The sequence below is a fragment of the Balaenoptera physalus genome (genome assembly GCF_965194825.1).
Source record: "Balaenoptera physalus genome assembly, chromosome: 13".
NCBI classification, from domain to species: Eukaryota; Metazoa; Chordata; class Mammalia; order Artiodactyla; family Balaenopteridae; genus Balaenoptera; species Balaenoptera physalus.
The window spans coordinates 34889106-34901941 of NC_138892.1; the positions used below are offsets into that span (position 1 = coordinate 34889106).

General features: G+C 33.9%; 1 protein-coding gene across 1 annotated transcript in view; it reads right to left on the minus strand.

Moving 5' to 3' along the window:
- The window catches only part of LRRIQ1 (leucine rich repeats and IQ motif containing 1), a 207712-nt gene that overhangs the window by 26375 nt on the left and 168501 nt on the right, over window positions 1–12836 (minus strand). The window contains exons 25-26 of the mRNA XM_082418862.1: window positions 5231–5360; window positions 2371–2431 (exon numbers count right to left, since the gene is read on the minus strand). Of these exons, the coding sequence (XP_082274988.1) occupies window positions 2371–2431; window positions 5231–5360 (191 nt within the window). The remainder of the gene's footprint in view (window positions 1–2370; window positions 2432–5230; window positions 5361–12836) is intronic.

Below are 12836 nucleotides of genomic sequence, written 5' to 3' on the forward strand. Positions count from 1 at the left end.
TGACATGCCTTCTGAAGTATATATTTGTAGGTAAGTAAAATAATATCTTGTTTCCATTTTTCTCATTCCTGTCTGTCATACAATATGCTTTAATCCCATTTGGAAGACAGAGAGGTTATTTATTAGCTTCCTCAAAGCCCAGCATTTGAGTGTTTGATTATGTCTAACTGTCCTCACTTTTGAAGGTTAGTGATGAATATTCTAGATGATATTTATATTCATCCCTATTATTAAGAAATAACTCCATTGTCTTTTGGTATACCTTGTTCTGATATGATGTTAGCTGTCAATCTATTGTTCCTTTGTAAATAAACTTTCAATTCACTAATTCTCTATTCTATGATGTCTAGTCGAGGGTTCAGTTCAATGATATTTTTTATTTCCAGAATTTATAATAGGCTTATTTGCATATCCATCTCTCCTTTAATTAAAATTTGATCATTTTTGTTCCATAATTTTCTGTCCTTTTATTATGGGTGTTATTCTTATGTCTTTGAGGATCTTATAGTAGCAGCAGTTGCAGCTTTTTAAAATTTTAAGATTTTCCTCTTAGTTATGGCCTGGTCTCAGTTATGCAATTATCTGTACAAGTTCCCCCATTAGTAGGGTGTTTTTATTCTCCAACACCCTGCATGATTTCCACTCTTGGCCTTCAATTACCCCAGTATCCTTTTAGCATAAATCCTTGATCCATTCCCCTGTCTTGACTCAAAAAAAAGAGTCTGTTCTACTACTATTAATACTTACCTTGTTTTGTGTTCAGCTGTACCTCTTCAACATATTAAAAAACAATCATTTATCATTGCTATGTATTTGCCATACATTTGTAGGTAGTATAATATAGTGGGATAGGGAGGAAGGAGATTAATGTCAGAGCATTAATCTCATAGAACCATTTTGATTAGTAATCTACCCAATCTGTTTTCATTCATTTTTAGAGGTATAATAATTAAATGTAATATCCTTTCCTTTATCCTGGCATTCCTTGGCACTTTTATATTCCCCATTCTTGCTCCAAAGTGGCCACACAAAAATCTGTGCAAAAGTGCTAGTCAATAACACATAGGGTGTTAATAGCCTGAAGTACCAATTTTCCTAGGGTAATCTACATGTCACTCTGCCACAGGGATCTCTATTAAAATGCAAGAAAATACTTGCTGAGTGATTATTTCAAATATGTACATAGATTCTATATATTTTCATAAACACACTAATTTTAGCTATTATCCTAATTTTTCTCCTCTTTCAGGAAAACTCCTTGAATGAGTTATTCATGAGAATGATGAATAACTGCTCTGGATACGATAATACTAGTTCCTATTAGGGAATACATTATCTTTTTACACTAAATTCTGCATGGTAAGTTAAATTATAATCAGTTTTCTTGGTGAATGTAGAATCTGAGCAAGGAATATTTACTAGTTGACATAGGAAGGTGTCATAAAGTTAGGGTCACTTGATGCATCCATTTTCACCTGCCAAGGAGGCCACACACTTCCATCACTGGTTAGGGTAACCTCTTTTCTGGAAATTTTTGGAAACACATTTAAAATTTCTTGTTTGGGGATTCTTTCTCTAGACTCCATATTGGCCATTCTCCTTCTGTTACTATAGTCTTCCTTCTAATAGCATATATATAGTTCAATTGACTTTTGCAATGCCCATTAGTTATACTGTCTAGAGTCTACACTCTGGTGACCAAGTTAGAACTTGGTTGTTCCTAAAGCTCCAACAATTAAAAAATAATTTTTTTTTTGATGTGGCCCATTTTTTTTAAAGTCTTTACTGAATGTGTTACAATACTGCTTCTGTTTTATGTTTTGGTTTTTTGGCCACAAGGCATGTGGGCTCTTAGTTCCCGCACCAGGGATAGAAACCTGCATCCCCTGGATTAGAAGACGAAGTCTTAACCACTGGACCACCAGGGAAGTCCTGAGCTCCAATAATTTACACTTTATTACTTAGAATGGTTGAGTTCACAATTACTTTCTAATTTTTATCTGGTTTGATTTCCTGAGTTGTGAGGGTACTTTGCTGTTTCCCTCAAATATCCTACTCTTAAAATATTCTAGAAAATAATGTTATTATACAACTTCTTGTCCAGAGTATTTTTAAAAATACGGTAGCATGCTAATATTTTAAAATCTGCCATATATAATTAATATTTTAAAGTAATATCATATTTTAAAGTTATATTACAAGCCAAGAAAACATGGTACTATTTTAATACATAGCATTTTGACATTATCCCAAAAAGATACAGTTGTGGTATTTTCATAATTTACACTACTTATGGACATATCTTAAAGTGCCATTTATTGAGTACTGGTGTGCACAACATTTTTTCTGAACTTTAAACACATTTCTTACCACAAGCTGAACTCTTCCACCATTAAGTACATCTGGATCTAACTCAGGCAAGAAGTGATTGCTGCACAGTGACAAAAACAGAAATCATATCATTATATAAATGTAGAGGAAGACTATGAAAGACATGCCCAATGAAAAGTTTGGGAGAAATCAATAATTTACAAAATGGAAATAATACTTTTCTTAAATTAGGTGACATGCAAAGATACATACAAATTTACATCTTTTCATAGTCATTTTAAAATTCAGTTTGACATGAAATTTAAATTTCTAAACAACACTTTAATGCCACCCTTCTTTGCCAAACATAAACACATACACAGATCAAAAATCTGAAAGTACCAATAACCATAGCTAATAAATTATAGAAAATATAAATATTTTACTACATGTACTTATATATCTTACTTATAAGAAAGGCAAAACTTCCTATCTTTAAAATAGCTCTGGTATGTTTAAGGCATTATACTAATGCTCACAATGAACTTCTGTTGATATTTGGCTTTTCAAGAACTTCTGTTTTTGAAAACAATTTTTCTTAAAATATTACTACCTATATCTTCTTTTATATATTATATTATATTTTCAAAACAGAAAATCCATCAACAATTGCCTGTTGCAGTATATGTTTAAACATAACTTATTTAGGAGTAAGGGATGTTGTGAAATGTTTAAGCATATCTAAAATACATCCTGAAACATTTTGCTTGTATTTTTCACATTATCTATACAGATGCTTTTATATTTCTAAACCAGACCTCTTACACCTGGTTAATACAGATGGTAAGCTATGGGTTATACTATATTTGTTTACAGTCCTAAGAATGTCATGTTATGAATTATGCTAAATTGATTAATACCAACATAAAATAAATTGTGCTTGCATTAATTAGAATACTTAGCAAAATAAAAAATTCTCAAATGTTGATTGCTTTATTCCTACTTTCTTTGCTCACAATGAAATAGGCTATAACAATCCAGATTTTGAAATATTTTAATTTCACTTTCTTTTCCATGTTTTTAAAGAAACTGTATGGATAGAATTGACTACATACAAAGGTTTCCATTCGTATATATTATTAAAAAAGGTTGCATTTTTGCACATTATAATTTTCTGCTAAATTAAGTTTTAGCCCTCATAATTGTAGATTTGTTTGTTACTCATTTAAATAGTTGTCACCCACAATCCCTGGAAACCTTTCCAAAGAGTCATCTACATTTAGATTCAATACTGGTTTACATATTTAATAAATGCTTATAATAGCACTTTTTTTTTTTACTGTTTTGTGGATATATGTAGCTAAAATGAAAGTCTTAAAAATTTATGTCAGCTGTATAGCACAGGGAACTATACTCAATATTTTGTAATAACCTATAAGAGAAAAGAACGTGAAAAAGAATATGTATGTGCTGTACACCTGAAACTAACACAACATTGTAAATCAAGTATACTTCAATTTTAAAAAATTTATGTCAAAATATTATATCCAGGGGCTTCCCTGGTGGCGCAGTGGTTGGGAGTCTGCCTGCCAGTGCGGGGGACACAGGTTCGAGCCCCGGTCTGGGAGGATCCCACATGCCGCAGAGCAACTGGGCCCGTGAGCCACAACTGCTGAGCCTGCCCGTCTGGAGCCTGTGCTCCGCAACAAGAGAGGCCGTGATAGTGAGAGGCCCGCGCACCGCGATGAAGAGTGACCCCCGCTTGCCGCAACTAGAGAAAGCCCTCGCGCAGAAAACGAAGACCCAACACAGTCAAAAATAAATAAATTAATTAAAAAAAAATTATATCCAGACTTCTTTTTCCTTAAAACTTTGGTTTAGTGGTTATGCACATAAGCGCTTTATGTTACATTTTTGGGGCTGAATTTTGTTCCTTCAAAGTTTATATGTTCAGATCTTAATCTTCAATACCTCAGAATATTACTATGTGAAGATAGGGCCTTTAAAGAGGTACTTAAGGTAAAATGAGGTCATAGGGGTGGGCCCTAATCCAATATAACTGGTGTCCTTGTAAGAAGAGTTTAAAACACAGATAACACAGGTGGAGGGATGGTCATGTGAGGACACAGTGAGAAGGTAGCCATCTGCAAGCCAAGGAGACTGACCTCTAAAGAAACCAAACTTGCTGACTCCTTCATCTTGGACTTATAACCTCCAGAACTGTGAGAAAATATCGATACATCTCTGCTCTTAAAGCCACATGATCTGTGGTATTTTGTTATGGCAGCCCCAGAAAACTAATACATACATTAAAGTAATAAAAATTTATTGATTACCTATTAAGCTTAAGGCACCTTGTTTGCTGCTAAGGCACATCAACATTTGATACCCTCAACCTTGAGAGCTCACTTCTATTGTGAAGTAGAGAGATAAGATATTATCATCTCACTATAAAGAAGAGGAAACTAAAGCATTGAGACATCATTGAAAATCAGTTACATGACTGGTAAAGTGGCAGCATCAGGGTTGAATTATAATTTTAACTCCCAAACATAAATGATAACAAAAATAACATAAAATAAAATACTATAACCTCCAATACATATGATATTTATAAACAGTTAATCGATACCATGCATTTTACTTTATAAAGTAGAATTATTTGTGTGGTTCATCATCACCATCAATCATTTGTGTTGGTTTTAAGCAATACAGAAACTAAGTTCTTGAATATTTTATGGTGAAAAATATAAAGAACGATCAAATCTATTCTACATAAGAGGCCATTTATAACCTGGCAATGTAGAGTATTGGCCTTTGGCTATATAAAGTCATGTTTGTTTTAGCACAATTAACTTAGGTTTCAGTTTTCAAGATGTATTTGCAATACAAAACTCTAATTTAAAGGAAATGACCTCACCATTTCATGTTTCTGGAACTAGTTTCATGAAGCCCAACCTGTGTATGAAGCCATTGGTATGTATATTCTTTATTCCTTTCTAATTTTTCATTTGCAGTGGTATCCTTATACATAAATTCTTCTTCCTTACCTAGGGAAAAAAATATGGAAATTTTATTTGTTATTTAAAGAGATCAAATTTTGGCCAACCAGTTCAGTCTAGGCTAACAATTTTATCACACGAAAAAAAAGAAAAACAAGACAATTTAATTCATGGGAGCTAAATCATCTGTAAGAGAAATAATGTCAGTCACTTACAGATTAAGTGCTTTTCCAGCTTGAGTTTCAAACCCAACTATATTGAAAAATAAAGGAGTTGTTTTAGTGCAACCTACATTTTATAGGGCTTGTTTTTTAGTGTTTTAGAAAATACAAATAATTATTTTTGGTAGACGGAATTTAAAGTCTAATTGTTCTCATGCTATCTTATCCATATGTAGAATTTATAAATTATATTCAGGATTTTCAAAACAGAATTTTAATTCTATGTAAAACTAAGCTTGGTTTGTGTAAGCTAGTACAATGCTTAAGTTAGGATATCATTTATATTTGGTTTAGGAAACCTGTGCTAACGCCATAACAGTGATTTCAAAGATGGAGGGGGGAAAGCGTAACAGTGAAGATGGGTATAGAGAATATGCAAGAGGAGAAATTATACAAGGTAAGAACACAAGATAACAAACATAAACAAAAATAAAATAGTAAGAAAATGAAAGAAAAAGAAAAATCTGACCGTTATATTCACATTTAAATTTACTATATATATGTTTGTATTTTTCAAAAAAAAAACCCTGCAGACATTGCTGCTACATCAATGTCATGCATTTGAGTTACAATGAAGACCTGTCGTTTTAGAGCACTTCTCTTGAGTTTTTAGACTGCTTCTTTTTTGGTGCCATCACCATGCTTAGGGACTTGTTAGCATTGTAGGCTTGACTGACAGTACACCAGAGAAGGTACCTCTTGAAACTAACTCATGGTAATCAAACTCACAAGAATTCTATAATTTAAAACCTGATGTTTAAAATGTCAATTTATTAATTGGAATTATTCTTTCACTACAGATCTTCGTACATAGAAAGTCATTTTATATTTGCAAGTTGTTTGGAAAACAAATGGAGCATGGTGCAAAGCCTATTTTGAATGCTTGGTGCTGTACAGAGACACATCACACATGTATACATACATTTAGCATCTGTCTTTCAGAATATGTTGAGGATGGTACATTCATCATGTCTTTTTATTCCATAAAAGTTACTGTTGTATTAGTGAAATGACTCTAGTTTTCAGTCCAAAGAGATACTGGAGCCAGTTCTCAGGAAAGCTACAAATCAAGATTTTTTTCTCCAAATTACGTTACTTAGTAAAGTTAACTTCCTGTTAACTTCTTGTGCCACCTTATGTTTCTAAAATGGTCACACCCTTTCTTCTTGAGTTTAAGCCAATCCCTCCATAGTTGCTGTATTGAATGAACAATTACTTCACTTTCAAGGGCTGACCACTGCATCCATGAGCAGACACCATTTTGATAAATGGCCTTCCTTACAAAGAAACTATAAAAAAGACTCAAACAAAGGGAAGATTTGGGGTAGCTACACCCACACTGCATTAAGCATTAAGTCTCTTCGCCAGCAGAGTCCCAGCCTTTTATCTGCCTTTCTTGGTTGACTAGACCAAATGGTGAACCCATGAGTACAATGACAGATAGTAGTGAGGAATCAGTGACCCTGATAATCAATTGAACCCACGATTGGAAACTTACCTACTCTTGATATGTAGAGAATCGTTTTGTAGCAAGTGTACTTTTAGCTGAAAATAAAAATTATCTCTACGTCTTTCTGTTTTAAAAAAGTGACATATACTTGCAATAGTCCCTTTTTAAAGTGTTCATTCTGAAAAGTTTTCCTCAACTGTACAATAACACTCCATAAACCCTAAGTGGTTTTACATCAGAACTCAGCCAAGGTTCTAAATAACAATCCCTGGGTAAAGATTAGAGATTTCACTGTAAGGGTCCAATTCATATTCATAATCTGAAGGCATAGATTGGTAGATTGGCATGAGTTCCGTGTAAAAAAGAGAACTAGCATAGTGGTGATATTGGTTGGATGTATTCAAAAATATTGCCATTCAAATGCTGGAGGAAATGATTCTGGCAAATGATTTTCGCTAAACCATTTTAGGATTACCCCTGTCACTGAGGAGAAAGTAGTATTTACTCCTTGAAGCTTGCTTTTAGCATCTTGTGTAGGAAGAATGATGGTGACCCGGATTACTTAACAGATGCTTATCACTTTCTACTCAGGCTCCCCAATAAATCCTCTTGGTTTTAGAAGAAGCATCATTTGGTCTGCAAAACTCGAAGCTACTGCATATCTACTGCTCTTTCCTACTTCTCTGGGTCTTCATAAATTTCTCGTACCATCAACCTAAGAAAAAAGTCTCCTTTTGATTCCTGCTCTCCCCTAGTTAGTACAGTCTATATATGCTGCTTTACTTCAAAACACACATTTTAATAATTTTATTTAAACAAATTGTTAAACTTTTTATTATAAAAATAATACGTTTTCATAATAGATGATTTAAAAAATACTCAAAACTAAAAAGTCAAAGAAAAGAAAATCCACAGAAAGCCCCACTATTCAAAGACAACAACTGGATAACACTTTTAAGGCATTTTCTTTTCGTTCTTTTGTTCATAGATTTGTTTTTCGTTTACATACAATTGTATGTATCCTATACATTCTACTTTTCAGTTAGTACTATAACAAATGCATTCTATGTAATGGAAATCTCATCCTGAAAGTACTTTTAGGGGTTATACACTGTGAGGTACTAACTTGTTATATGAAGGTTTTTAATTATTCTATTTAATTAATCCACTTTTTCAGGTGGAATTAAAGATAACATGTCTGAAGTTATAAATATTTCGAGGAACACAATATAATCTATATTGTCAAATAGTTTTAAAAACTTTCACCAATTTACCATCTGCTATATGAGGTTATTCATTTCACTAAGCCCCTAGTCAACATTGGGATATTAAATATTTTAAAGCTGTTGATAATTTGAGAAAAATATTGTCTAATATGATTTTAATTTATATGTCTCTACTGCTAGTGAGATTGAAAGTGATTCCATATGATTATTTACCAATTATAGGTCATAAAGTGTAAAATATCTTTCTTGTTCTCCCCAATTATATGCTGGATTCTAGTATTTCCATTTTTGTTTTCAACTGACATTCATAATCCTTTATCTGTTATCACTGGTGCAAATATTTTCTTCTCTAGGTATCCAAATTTATCTACTTGCTAAATATTTTCTAAACTATAAACAATTTTCATCTCATAATTTATAGGTTTGTATCTCCCGATTTGATAAACTTATATAAAATGACACATAAGATTTCAGGGACAAATTCTATACTCTTCTAATATTTTGTCTTTCACACTAAAAGATACCGGTTGTTAACAGAATTCTTTTAAGAGGAATCTACTCTCTCGGTCTTTCCTTTACATTTCCTCCTTAATTTATTGCAATCTGATTTTGTCAAATTGAAACTGTCCTTACTATGAGGGTCTTAAACTATCTTATCTACCAAACACATTTATTCCTTATCTTCATTGGCCTCTCTGCTGAATTCAACTACACAGAACATTTTCTTTGTCTTAGAACTCTCTTCTCTGCAGGACTTTGGAACATCAGACTTTGAGTGCTTCCTTTCAGGCTCCTTTATATTTGTGTTCCTTCAGATGTTGATGCTTGTCATTCTGCAAGTATCTAGGAGCACTCGCACCCCTGCTGTCCACCACCACACCCCATGCCTGGTATTGTGCTGGTTTTTGATGCCAGTCAATTAGATATGCACTGTTTATTGCCTCAGGAGGCTGGCAGCTTAGAGAACTAGATATCACCAACCTCTATCTTATTCCTGTTCTCAGATCCAGCTGAACTTCAGAATCACAACTTGTTTTTATCATTATCACCCTACTAAGTCTGGTTTTTCTCCTGAATTCCCAAGTCAGTCAGACTAGATATTCTGGAGTAAACCTTGGCTGCTCATTCCTTATGTAATGACATCTAATCCAGAAACTGGGTCTAGTCTCCCTGCTGGGTATCTCAGTAATACTTGGCTCCTTCTTTCATCCCCACTGCCCTCATTTTGAACAGGAGTGAGTGAGAGTCTCTGTTGACTTACTGACATTCGTGCTTCAGCTCACTGCAATATGGCTTCCTCCCCACACCATTTCACTGGAACCGTTCACACCGAGATCATTAGTACTGCTAAATCTTTGGGACTTTTTGAAATTCTTACTGACTCCTCTGTAATATTATACATTGTTCACGTCTTCCTTCTTAAAAGGATTATTTCCTTTGAGTCTTGTTTAATTCCACTTATCTGGTTTTTCTCTGCCCTTTTGTCTAAACCCCAGTTTCCTTCAAGGGCTCATCTTCCTTTGCTATCTCTTCCACTCTCAGGATTCTTCTCTGGGGTACTATTCTGGCCCTATCTTATTCCTTGGTTATAATCTTCCTGTAAGAGGATATTCATTCAATTTCTTCAATCACTTTCTTTATCTCCTTCTGAAATGTATCTATCCAAAATCTCTCCATTTTGGTATCCTACAGATAATTTAAACAGAATATGTAAAAAGCTGAACTCATGTATTATCCCACCTTTTCTAAGTTCCTATAATTCTACTATCATCGTCAATGTAAAATTCAGAAACCAGAGTGTTGTACTGAACCAGCATTCTTCCTCACCCTTCAGCTGCAGATTTTACCTTCTAAATTCTTTTCATTCCGTCAAATTTCTGGTATTTGCATTGTGACTATTTAAATTCGGGCTACTATCATCTCTTCTTAGTTACTGTAACAGCCTTCTCACTGGTCTTTTTCCATTTGGCCTTGTTCCCACTTATATATCTCCATACTGCAAATGGTCTTGCTAAAGTACACGTCTAGTTTGCTCTTTCAGAGGTTGAACTCTTGGTTCTCTACTATCTTTGGATAATGTTCAAAACATTTTGCATAGCATACAGGCCTTCCTTATACCTTCAGACACATCTATTAAGTTCCTGCCTCAATCACCCAGATGTATTATAATTACTCAAAATGATCTTTTTTGCCTATAGACATTGTGTTTGGGATTATCCACTTTATCAATGGTGTTCTTACTTCAGGTCTTCAGGTCTTAGTTTAGAAATTACATTCTTTGGGGTAAGCTCCTGATCTTTGAACACTTCCATTCCTTATCCAAATTAGGTTAGAGATGCCCTCCAAAGGATAATATAGAGACCCGATGATAGCATTTATTACATTATACTTTACTTACCTATTCATGTGTCTGTTTTGCCTACTAGAATATACACTTTTTAAGTGATACATAGTAGGATGGTGCTCAACAAATATTGGTAAAATTACGGAGTGATTGTCATAGTTGATTAATGTTCTCTGAGAAATAAAGAGTTGCAATTTAGATTTTTAGCATGTAGATGAACCTGTGCATTGTGGAGAATAACACATGTCTAAATGTGATTAACTTAATTATTATAATAGAAACTTCAGCTCTGAAAGTCAGAATTAGATTGGGATAAAAATTGACAACCAAAGGTAGTAAATTAAAAACAATATATGTGTGTGTGTGTGTGTGTGTGTGTGTGTGTGTGTATAGCTACTTTATAAATAAAACGTTGACAATGTACACAATCCTAGAAGAAAGCAGTTCAGCTTTAAGAAGTTCTCCAAAAGAAATGAGGTCTTGGGGGCTTCCCTGGTGGCAGAGTGGTTAAAAATCTGCCTGCCAATGCAGGGGACACAGGTTCGAGCCCTGATCCAGGAAGATCCCACATGCCGCGGAGCAACTAAGCCCGTGTGCCACAACTACTGAGCCTGCGCTCTAGAGCCTGCGAGCCACAACTACTGAATCCCGCACTCCTGCAGTCCATGCTCCACAGCAAGAGAAGCCACCGCAATGAGAAGCCTGCGCACTGCAACGAAGAGTAGCCCCCGTGGGGTGGGGTGGGGGAGGTGGGGTGGGAGGGGGTGGGATGAATTGGGAGATTGGGACTGACATATATACACTAATATGTATAAAATTGATAACTAATAAGAACCTGCTGTATAAAAAAATAAAATAAAATTCAAAAGAAAAAGAAAAAAAAAAAGAGTAGCCCCCGCTCGCCACAACTAGAGAAAGCCCGTGTGCAGCAATGAAGACCCAATGCAGCCAAAAATAAATAAATAATTTTTTTTCTTTTAAAAAGAAATGAAGTCTTTTTTAAATTAATGGAAATTTTTTTTTCTTCATGAAAAGCAAAATAAGTGTTCATTAAACTCATATGCCTCAAATTAATCAGTTTTCTAAATTTACAGAGGGAGGTTAGGATTCAATTATCATTTGGGGCACACAAAAAGAAGCTAATTATTTATATTTTTAATACATAAAGTGACTTTCCCATGACTATTTTCTTTTCTCTTAATGGCCTTTCTCAGTAATATAGTAACAAAATACTCTTGGTTTCATGGATGGAGATGAGTTCATTTCTTTACCAAAAGCTTTTGAAGGACGTGGTTGCATACTCAGCAAAATGCTTCATGTGACGGAAATATTTTTGGTAACTTTGATAAATGGCTGATTCTATGTATCTTATGCTGGGAATAGTAAAAATATGATTTACATTATAAAGTGTAAGTGGTCTGCATGTGTTTATTAAAAGAAGTTATTGCATCATATCTCACAATAAAGGACAAATAAAATTGGAGTTTGGCATAAATGTTATACTAACAGAATTTTAAATTCATTAACATCTGTATAAATACTTGTTGATAGGCTGTTTATGGCTTCTTTCTTAACCAATCCAATCTGTTGTTGGGAAGTTGACAGCACTGGCATGAAACCAATAACTCTCTAAGAGCCATTTGTGTATGACAAGCTACATTTCTATTCTTTTAAAATATACTTAAATATGTATGTAATTGATCACTAAAGAAAAATTACTGTATGAATAAAGAAGAGGACTGTTGGTACAAGAGTTTAAAAACAGAAATTTGGGGAACAGAGCCAAACTATATGTAAAGGTCAAAGGCTAACTGCAGCTCTAATCACTCCTTTACATATTTCACTAAATTTTATGTCAAAGAGGGTTAAAAAAAAAAAGTACTAGAATAAAAAATACTTGCTAGTTTCTGACATTTGAATTTTCAAAATTCATCTGTTTGGGGGGTGTTGGGTAATACATAAAGTGTATGAATGACCCTTACGAAAGCAAAGAAAAACAAAAGTGAGTTACTAAATTATACATTTTAAAATACATGGATTTTGTAAGACATAACTTTCAATACTATGGAGTTGCTAACTTTAAGCAAATCCCTCTGGAATAACAGAATCATTCTTTTACAAAGTGGGTATAGTTGTGCTTATTAAACAGTTATAAGCCTTCTGTATTTATGTATAATTCTACCTGAAAGGATATGTTTTCCCAATTGTATTGTTCAGTTGAGCTGTATCTCCTCATTAATGTCTTTATAGAGGAGTACCAACTACTACATAAAGAGTGGTTCT